The 10,709-nt window shown below is 27.9% G+C and overlaps 1 protein-coding gene across 3 annotated transcripts in view; it reads left to right on the top strand.

Annotated features, from left to right (window-relative positions):
• Nucleotides 1-10,709, top strand: part of clu (clustered mitochondria protein homolog) — a 147,771-nt gene that overhangs the window by 112,881 nt on the left and 24,181 nt on the right. For all 3 annotated transcript variants that reach the window (XM_014432810.3, XM_014432803.3, XM_067051571.1), the window contains 3 exons: nucleotides 3,293-3,445; nucleotides 7,484-7,645; nucleotides 9,814-9,967. In XM_014432810.3, the coding sequence (XP_014288296.1) occupies nucleotides 3,293-3,445; nucleotides 7,484-7,645; nucleotides 9,814-9,967 (469 nt within the window). The remainder of the gene's footprint in view (nucleotides 1-3,292; nucleotides 3,446-7,483; nucleotides 7,646-9,813; nucleotides 9,968-10,709) is intronic.

The raw sequence follows: 10,709 nt of genomic DNA, 5'->3' as shown, positions 1-10,709 counted from the left end.
AGAATGCGCTTCGTCAAGAACAGCCGCGGTGCCCATATGCCCGAAATCATTTTCAAATGTTAATGTCACGTATTGATCTTTCGAATAAAAAAAAAATGTTGATTACAATTTAATTTCTTGTGTTATTTTTTACAATTTCAAGTTCTATCGGGCTTAAAAAAACACCCTATATAACGTCTCAGTTGTTATTGGGAAAAAATTAATTGCAATTATGGTAGTTCAAATAGTTGAAATTAGCAATTAAAAATATTGGTAATTGCAACTTCATTTCATTACTTTTTTCCTAACACTGGTCTTATTTAGTATTAATACAATGGAATTTCTCTTAACGAACATCTCTCTTAACTTAGAATCTTATTGAGGTCCCTGCCAACAAGGTACAAATTTAATGCATTTAAACCTCTCTATTGAAGAACGTTTTTAATCCGAAGACACCAATTTTATTTACCATCAGAAATTTTCACTCCTCTGTAATTGACCTAAGTCATATAATATGCATGCACTTCCTAATGGTTCTGGAACTAACTTTGTAGGTCATTTGCTTATGGGTAAAGTACAAAACTTCTACTGTTTTTTTAACCAAATGTACTATAACATCGATGAACATTTATAGTAAATAAAAAGTATGCATGACGTATTTTCTCTGCATATGTAGGTAGTTATAATTAATTCTGAAAAAATATAATTAGTTTAGAAATTATATTTCATATTAAAATAAATAAAAAGGAAGCAAGCACACTTTTTTTTCTCCACTGATTCAACTATTCTCTACTTCTTTAGGAAAATATAGGATTCAATTTTTTATGCAGTGATAAAAACCTTCCATTTATGAACAATCCTTTATTATTTTCTTTTATAATTACATTGTTTCTCTTATATCTGTAATAACATTCTTTATATTTGTATATTTTGTATATATTTGTATATTCGTACAGTATTTATATATCCTGTTGTTCAAATATTTTACCTACAAAAACTTCCATTTTTTTTGCCTCCATTATTATAATTTTCCTTAAGGAGTATTACCTTTTTACATTTTAGATTAATCAATGCCAGAAGCCCATATAGCAGATAATACTGAGCTTCTTTGAGCTAATCCCTTGCATTGTGTAACAGTTCATTTACCTTTCTTTTTATTAATTATCACTGTATAATAATTTTTATATTTAGAGTTCTTAAATAATTTGGTATACTATTCATTCTTGGAAATTGCATATGTAACTTCAACAATTTATGAATTTCCATGAATCTTGGTTGTTTTATTCTGAATTTTCTCTTAAATTTTTGTATTTTTCAAAAACTCACTGCTTAAGCGATTATATATAAATTATTTTACTATTTAATTTTTTTTTTTGTATTTACCCTTTTTTATCGGACAGACTGGTATAACACAAAATTTTCTTCTCTTTAGGTATCCGTCATATGTAAGTTTTACTGTTTATTCTTTTGTAACCCATTAAATAAATTTATTAAATTAGCTACAAAAATTGAGGGAGACGCAACTATTTTTTTTTTTATATATATAAAAAGTAGGACAGAAATGCAGAATGGTTAGGAACCACTGGCTTAAGGAACAATATGTAGTAATACAGTCTTGTATAAAATTTATCTACCTGTACTACTCTACAGTTTTTTATCTTATTTATTTTGATGTAATAGGTTTCCTCTATATATAAGCTTCATTTTATTTATTTTGTGAATGAATCTTTACAATGCCATATAGATTAGGATAACAATATAACCACAGGATAGGTTGGGACAACTCCCCATTAATAATTCTGTAGTAGAGGACTATTTTTATTCCATGAATGAACCCAGTCCTGGTATTGCATATCGTTGCTTGAAAAAAAAAATATAATTAAGGCATTTGGTTGTAACATGGTATCGCAGTTTTTGGCCATATCTGATTCTTTAAAGATGATTTCACAGGTTTTTAAAAGAATGTGTAGGGAATTTCTTTTTCTTTAAACATTAATAATGGTACCAAATTAAGTGGTAGGGGGTTGGAAGCAAAACATGTTACTGACAAAGTTGACCGCCCGGTGCAGTCGATTTCTTAATAAGAAAATTAAATCCAATATTTTGAAGGCTAGTAAAAGTTCTTTTGGTGGTAGCAATTTTGAAGTCCTGAATTATGGTTTTATGTATGAGTGCGAATAAATCGGATCCAAGTTATTCCTAAAAAAAGATAAGAAAAGATGTCTTATTCAGACTCATTTAACCTACTTAATGAAAGTAGATTTTTAACTTTTATTTCTTGAAATAGGAGTCAAGTGTGTGTTAATTGGACTTGATAAAACATATACCCATTATTTTATTTGGAATCAACATCGAAATGTTTCATTATATTCTACAGAATAAAAATTTGTGTTAAAGTGAAAATATTATCTGCTACAGTTACCATGTTTTACGCCCCACTAGGTCTGTCATGACAGTAACTATTGTCATGGAAGTATTGTCAGTCTAGGTCTTGCATGGTAGTTGACAGTACATGCAGCGGCAGTGAAGCTACTGTTTGGTTAAACACATTAACACGGTAACAAAAACTTCAAATCACACTAAATGTTAGATACCATGTTTTACGACCGAGTACCTTAAATATTGTAAAGCTTAAATAACTGCAAGTACCTCTCCTCTATTGTTTGTTCTAATATAAAAAAAAAAAAGTTGTGAATAGCAGCTAGTAAAAGTTATATTTATCAATACTCTTATAACAATTGGATGACTTAATTTTGTTTAGAGCAAAATATCAAATATTATCATCAAAACTTTACAATCGATTTTGCCACAAGTTTTCATTTTATTAGTTACTATGTTTTACTACTGAATGCCTCAATTTAAAAAAAGAAAGATTAAAATTCTAGAGACATCTCGAAAGAATTCTCAAATTCATAAAAAATTATGTAGGAATCCTTAAAAAAACGATTGTGGCTATACAGTGCTTTTAGAATGATGCCTTGAATTTTTAATAGTTTTTAAGTATTAAAATTGAATTTTTTATTTACTAGGTATCACATCTTAAGCAACAAAATAAAATATTCATCAACTTTGGTCTGGTTCGTCACCAACTAGTTAATTATTTATGAAATACTCTTCTTGGATAAACTCAATAAAAAAATTAGTACCTAATTAGATTAAAAGGATAATTTTATTAGTTTGTTGGAACAGAGTGCTGTATGCCCAAAAACTCCACAGGGTTGAGAATGAAACTGATTTATTGTTATTTATATTACCTTTTTTTTAAATTTTATTTATTCCAATATATTAACATGGAGTATTAAATGTTTTTCAGGAAGAGGAAGATTCCGCACTTGAAAAAGGGGAGCTAGAAGCAAATGAAAAAGGAACTGTTGAAAAGAAGGAGGAAGCAGAAGTTGTTTTCATTCAAGACATGGGGTTCACTGTCAAAATTATCAGCCCTGGAACTGAGTCCTTTGATATTCAAGTGAGATTCATTCATATTTCTCATTAGTAGGTTTAAGATTTTCATGTATTAGTTGTAGTTGAAAGTTTCCGTATACAAGAATTTTCAACAAGTATGCACATATTTGGCTCTCTCTTTCAACCACTGATAAAATATAATGTTGTTTATATATATATATATGTATATATATACATCCTGACCTAGCGAATGAACTAAAATGAAGATGATTTGTGTTAGTGCTAAGTGAGAAGTGATCATATCGCCATAGCTACTGATAAAGTTCATTTATGCCTCTATGTTTTATATGAATTCCAACTTGGAAGAAATGCTACAAAAGCATTTGGACTGGATGATAATTAGGGATGGTTAGGGATGGTTGTATGAACCATACAACAGGTCAGGTCTGATTTTCTGTCAATGGGTTGCCTGGCTAAGTCAGAACATCCCTCTACCCCTCCACTTCTCTCTCTCTCTCTCTCTCTCTCTCTCTCTCTCTCTCTCTCTCGTATCAGTCTTCCTTCTCAAGTCCTTTGCCGGCCATGTCCTCCTCCAGTTCTTCCACCGGGTTCGGGGTCTTCCTCTCCTCGTCTTCTTGGTTGTTCCTATTACAGAAGTCTCTTCGACCACCAACGTTCTGGCATTTGCTGACAGTGCTCATATCATTGCAGTCTGCTCTTTCCAATCTTCTCCAGAACTCCTTCGGTCACCCCTGCTCCTAATATCCTCATTCCTGATTCTATCCAGGCAGGTAATCCTCAGGCATCTCCTCCAGAAATCCGTCTGTGCCGCTTGTAGTTTGGAGTAGAATCCTGGGCTAAGTAAAGTGGGGAAGAAATAAAAACAGAAAAAAGACCAAATTAAAATTCTGTAAAGGATGCTTTAAAAAATATATAAATTTGTTTTGACTCACTGATTGACTCTGTATTATAAACCAGGTTGTTCTCTGAGTTAAAATAAATGGTGGATGAAAGTTTGGAACTGAATAATGTTTTTTTAAATTAATAATAATATATAATATAATAAAAGAATAATAAAATTAATGAAGATATTTAGTTAGGAGTTAGATTTCAGTCCTTGTAAATAATAATTGCTTAGAAGAAAATATCTACAGCCTATTCTATTAAATTTTAGGAATTGCCTAGTAAGTTACAGAGGCAGAGGACTGACAAGCTGCAGATATTTTGAAGACATTTTTTTTCTTACCTGTACTTTCAATTTCACATTCTGATATACATTAAAATAAACATTCAATGGAATTTAAACCTTTTTTTTATCCATTATTTATAATTATTGGAGAAGTTTGTCGGGGGGTGCGGTTAGCAAAGAACAACATAAATAAACAAAACCATATTTATTTATTTTATGCCGACATTTTGACCTGAGTTTCAGGTCTTCATCAGGGGTTGTGGCGTAGAAGGTAGGCTAGCAACTGAGTTGCTGTAAAAGACTGCCGAGATGAGAAGGTAACAAAGGTAGAGCGATGCGAACACTGTTCTGAATTAGCGGCCATGACACCTGAGACCCTCATACATATCTTCTTACCTACATGATATTATATTTCATCTGTCACTGTTTTCAATCTACTACCATCCAATTCCACGATTATCAATCAATTAAAAAAATTTTTTATTATTCAATTATCAGTTATCAATTTTTATCATTTATGATTTAATTCAATATTTTGTATAATTCTAAATTTGTTTGTATACTAATCCTTTTCAATTCTATGTTTCTCTAAATGTTGTTGTTATCTCTTTTGTTCTATAGCCCTGATGAAGACCTGAAATTCAGGTCGAAACGTCGGCATAAAATAAATAAATATGGTTTTGTTTATTTATGTTGTTCTTTGCTGACCACACCCCCCGACAAACTTCTCCAATCATTAATCTACGGTCAACTATCTACACCTAATTATCTATTAAATCATAAAAAAGTTTCACGAGAAATATACAATATACTCAAACCCTCTAGTTAAAGGTAAAGGACCATCAACACGGAACTTAACTGACATAAGACAACATTTACAAAAAGTTGGAATAAAGATATCTTAGATAATTTTTCAAATTTCATTTTTTGGAGAAGTATCATTGGATGACCTTCACCTTTATGTCTTCATAACATTATTTAATCTCATATCAAATTTGCTGGTTATAAAACATTATTTACTGTTGTGAATTAGATAAAGAAAAAAAAATTATTTGTGTAAAAAAAAAATTATAATAATAATAAAATAAAAACCTTTCTCTGAGGAACTACTTTCTTGTAAGTGTTTATATATACGTAAGCGATTTTGACAATGGTGTCATTGTGAAACTAGTTTTGTTGAGAGAGTTTCGGTTGCATCTTGTTGAAATAATGCTGGAAATCCATTGGTTTGTAAGTGACTGTTCTATGTTTTGGTGAAATAGTATCTTATTTTTTATTCCAAAATGTTTGTAAATTAAAAAATAAATTTTATTTACTAGTTATTGTGATTTTATGTTTACAAATAATTGCATAATTTTTTGCAACAATGGTCCTTGATATTTCATTTAAAGGATTTAATAAATTATGTTAGAAATAAATAATTAAAATTAAAAAAAAAAAGAATTATAAATTTATTATAGTGTTTTATTATATAAAATAAACCTAAAGTTACTTGACAGTTGACCAGAACTTAAGTTACAATAATTAAATTCTTTATGTTAGTGATTATAATTAAAGGGCGTTATTATTGAAATAAATAAATAAAATTAATCTTGAATTAAGTTTAAAATTTCCATTTGTATTTATTTATTTACAGTTCTTTGGTCTTTTCTACCATTGAAGTTGGTATTTTAAAGATGTAAAAATAATTTTTCAGGAACCTTTGTTATATTTTCGAAGATTTATGTCATTCACATTGCACTCAGTCAGTTTGTACCATACCATTAAATGTTTTATCATTTTTTTTTTATCTTCAAAGATTTCTGTTGTATCGGTTCCCGGTCCAACTTTATCTCACTCAGTTTCATTCAAATAGCACTCAAGCAGAATATAAAATATCGTTTAATGTTAAATAACGGTTTCCTTTATTTTTTAATTTTATTTTATGATTTTCTTTCTGAATTTTATTGTGCTTCTTAAAAGTGTAAATATTGTGAAAGGATTGTTACACTTACATTTTCTAAAATTATACTCTTTTAAAAATTTCCAGCTTATATTATTTATTCAGTAGAATCATAATTCTGATTATGATAATAATTAAGTTTCACATAATTATTTAATTTATTGTAATTTTATAGTTTGAGGTAAGTAAATGTATGATGCTACAGAATCTGACTAAGTTATAACAGCTAAAATTAACAATAAATTTTTAATAAAAAATTCAACAAACAAAATCTATAAAACATCTCTAGCTTTGATTTTTTAAAACTATATTATTCAACTGAGACTAACCTAACCAAATTTTGTTTGACATTAGTTTCAATAAATTAATTTTTTTAATTAGAGTTTAATTCGTACACAAAATAAACGAATAATAATAATATTTTCAGTAGTATGTATATATTGTTACAGCACCAAGTGATCTAATTTCTAAACAATTTTATTAATTTTAAAATTTAAAGATGATTATGAGAGAACGGTTAGGCGTAGTCATTCAGACAGCTTTATTTTTTTTTGCTTTTGTTTCAACTAAATAGAGATTGTTTCTGGAGTTAAATCTGTTACGACATTGATGAAGATAAATGGATTATTTTTGAAAAAAAAAAAATTGTTTTCAAATTTGTGAGACTTCAAAATTGTTCTGCTAAGCCTCATATATAATTTTTTTTTTTTTATTGATTTAAGGTTAGTCTATCTATATGTAACCAGACACCAATATGGTTTTAGAATACTCTGGATCTTTCTTAACTACATTTTATTGTATATTTTCTTTTAGTTTTGTTTTTATAGTAATACTTAAAACTTGTTATGAATTATTTATAATTAATAGTTTCGAGGTAATTATTAAATACTTTTACAAACGGTGTTATTCTCTGATGGTTATAATTATGGTTTGTTATTAAATGATTTTTATTATGGTATTATTTTTTTAAGGTATCCAGCATGGAATTAGTGCAAGAGATCCATCAGCTGTTGATGGATCGCGAAGAAACGTGCCATAGAACTTGTTTTTCACTTCAGCTTAATGGAAATACTCTCGACAATTTTGCTGAACTAAAAAATATTGAAGGTTTAAAAGAAGGCTCCATAATAAAGGTAATTATTTTTTAGGAATATTATTTTGTTTAAAAATAAAACTTTTGTAATCACTTAATTCATTTCTCACTTTTGAGATATAACTTTTTTTGCAACTAAAATTATTGTAGATGGATTTCTTTAACTGTAGTTGTTGTTGTTGTCTGGGGCTTTAGGGCGTAAAACCCTGAGGTCATCAACACCCATCTTTAACTGTAGTGTTTATATTAAAGAAAATAATCGGAGCTCAGTAAATTTTGTATTATTTTTATTAGATATAAAAGTGGGCCATGATAAGGTCCAAAATTTATACAAAGATTGCATGAAATAGGAACTACATTATTTTTTTAAATAATAATAATGTATCAAAAATACAATGTAATGTATACGTGACACAAATATATGTTATAATCTATGATGGAAATTGGGAAACAATAATGTATAATGATAAAGTTTAATAATTGATTGGTGTGTTATTTGTGATCTATGCTTGAACTCTCATATATTCCATAATTTTCTTAACCTCCAGTTCTTTGACTGGGCCATAACAGTTGTATAGAGCAGATATTGATAGACCACAATCTTTTAAGGGCCATGTTGACTTTCTAACTTTCCCATGAATTTCTCTTGGAAAATTGTGTATATTTGTTTATGGATTTTGGTAGTAAATAAAATTTTAATATGAATTCAAACAAGGCACTTTTATATCTAATGCATCCTAAAATTCAAAATTGCCTAAAACCTCTAACAAATTTTTACAGTTTTTGACGATTGGATTGATGTGGAAAATCAAACAAATTTTTTTTAGAATTTTATTCCCTGTAATTGTAGCATTTATTAAGGAGTGATCATCATGGTGACCATTTCAGTTTCCTCTGCCTAAAACTAGAGGGAGTTGAGAAAACACAAATTATGAAAAAAATTAACGATTACCTCAAAAGATAGAACACATGCCTTTTTTTCATTATTATTTTATTTTTTTCAATTTCCAGTAGTTATTTTATCAATATCTTTTGGAACTTTTATTTCACGTAATTTTTTTTTAAATTTTAGTCCACTTTTTGGGTCGAAATATAAAAAAATACAATGAAAAATATAAGTGACACAACTTAGTAACATTTAGTATACAGGTGTTCCATTAATAAATTCAATTAGTAGGGAAAAAAAATTTATGTTAATGTGTATTGATTAAAAAAAGCGTATTTGATATTTTAAATGGTAAATATTGGAATAAGTTATTTTTATATACGAAATATGCTTACAACTACAGACAATTTTTAATGACTTAGTTCAATCATTATAACTTAATAAAAACATTAGTATACAGTATAATATATATATTTTATATATGCTTGTTTGAGAGTGGTTTAGTTTATTCTTAATTTAAAACAATTTTGATCCTTTTTTCCTCTCAACTTTTATTCTTTAAAATGTCTCCAACGTTTCGGTCCTCAGGCCATTCTCAAGGATACCACCTTCAATATTGATGTAATTTCTTTTATAAATCCTAAAATTGCAGGCTAATTTCCCTTGTCATATATAACTTTTTCTAAAAAATTTATATCTTAGATTTAAAACTATTTTACAAAACACTTTCCTTCCTTCACTTACATTAAAACTTAAAAACAGTACACAGGTTAGGGATCGACGAGCCATGGAAAATAGTATTTAACCATGCCTGTATTATATATGTGTTTAGTATAATATAATGGAAAACGTAAATCTGTAAATAAAAACATATTTTCTATTCTATTCACTATCGAATAACGTTATCTGTGAAATTGACGGTATTTAACCTTGTCAGTATTTTATGTGTTTAGTATAATATAATGAAAAATGTAAATCTTTAAATAAAAACACATTTTCTATTCTATTCACTATTGACAAACGTTATCTGTTAAATTGATTGTACATTATACATCCATCATTATTCTTCTATATTCATTTTAGATTATTTACTATGTTTGTGTGATTTATAATTTTCACTCACAGTTGCAACAGTTGCAAGCCTACCTTCTACACCACAACCCCTGATGAAGACCTGAAACTCTATTTGTTATCTATCTGATAAATATGGTTTTGTTTATTTATGTTGTTCTTTGCTGACCGCACCCCCCGACAAACTTCTCCAATCATTAAAATTTTTATAACATTATTTATTATTTAACATAAAATTGTTTCTTCAATAGGTGGTTGAGGAAGCTTATACAATGCGTGAAGCACGAATTCATGTTCGCCACGTGAGAGATCTTTTAAAGTCTTTAGATCCTGCCGATTGTTACAATGGAGTTGATTGCAACTCTTTGTCCTTTTTGAATGTTATAACTCAGGGAGATATTCTCGGTAAGTACTAATCAAAATCTTTTGTATTATATTTAAATAAATTAATGAGTTGATCTGAAGTCCAAGTATTTCTTTTTGTAACACTCCACTAGTCAAACCACTTGTTGCATATAAGTAGTAGCGTGTTGTTTGTGAGATCCCGCTTGTATTTTATTTTATTATACTCTAAAGATTGCTTTAAGTATTACAGAAGTTTGGTTAGAGAGAAAAACTTTTATTCAAAAAATGTGTACTGCCCAACTATATTGAATTGCTACATTCACAGCAAACTTATACTTAGTTAGACAATTTTTATAATGTATAGGCACAGTGCAGTAAATTTATAATATATAATATTAACAAATGATTTATTTTTTTGTTCTTTTCTTTCTTTATTCTTCTTCTTTTTTTATCCCATTATTTATCTATATATCTAATTATAATTTTCTTCCTTTACCTAATACATCTTTTCATTTTTTTCCCTCTTTAACAAAATAAAATAAAAATTTAAAATATAAATGATAAAAATATTAAATAAAATAACAATAGGTACTCATCAAAATCTATTTTATTTTCACACATAAGTGCTATTGAATTAAAATATTGAAAAAAAAATCCACAATTATCTACAAGGATATATAACTATATGCATAAATTAAAGTACAGATAATACATTCAAAAAAATATATTATATATAAAATGTAATAGATAAAAATAATTGATAAAAACAGTGATATACAAATATATATTGAATTAATAATTA

This window comes from Halyomorpha halys, unplaced genomic scaffold (assembly GCF_000696795.3).
Source record: "Halyomorpha halys isolate HHAL.00 unplaced genomic scaffold, Hhal_1.1 Scaffold42.1, whole genome shotgun sequence".
NCBI classification, from domain to species: domain Eukaryota; kingdom Metazoa; phylum Arthropoda; class Insecta; order Hemiptera; family Pentatomidae; genus Halyomorpha; species Halyomorpha halys.
The sequence above is the reverse complement of the archived record's forward strand: the minus strand, read 5'-3'. Positions and strand labels throughout refer to the sequence as shown.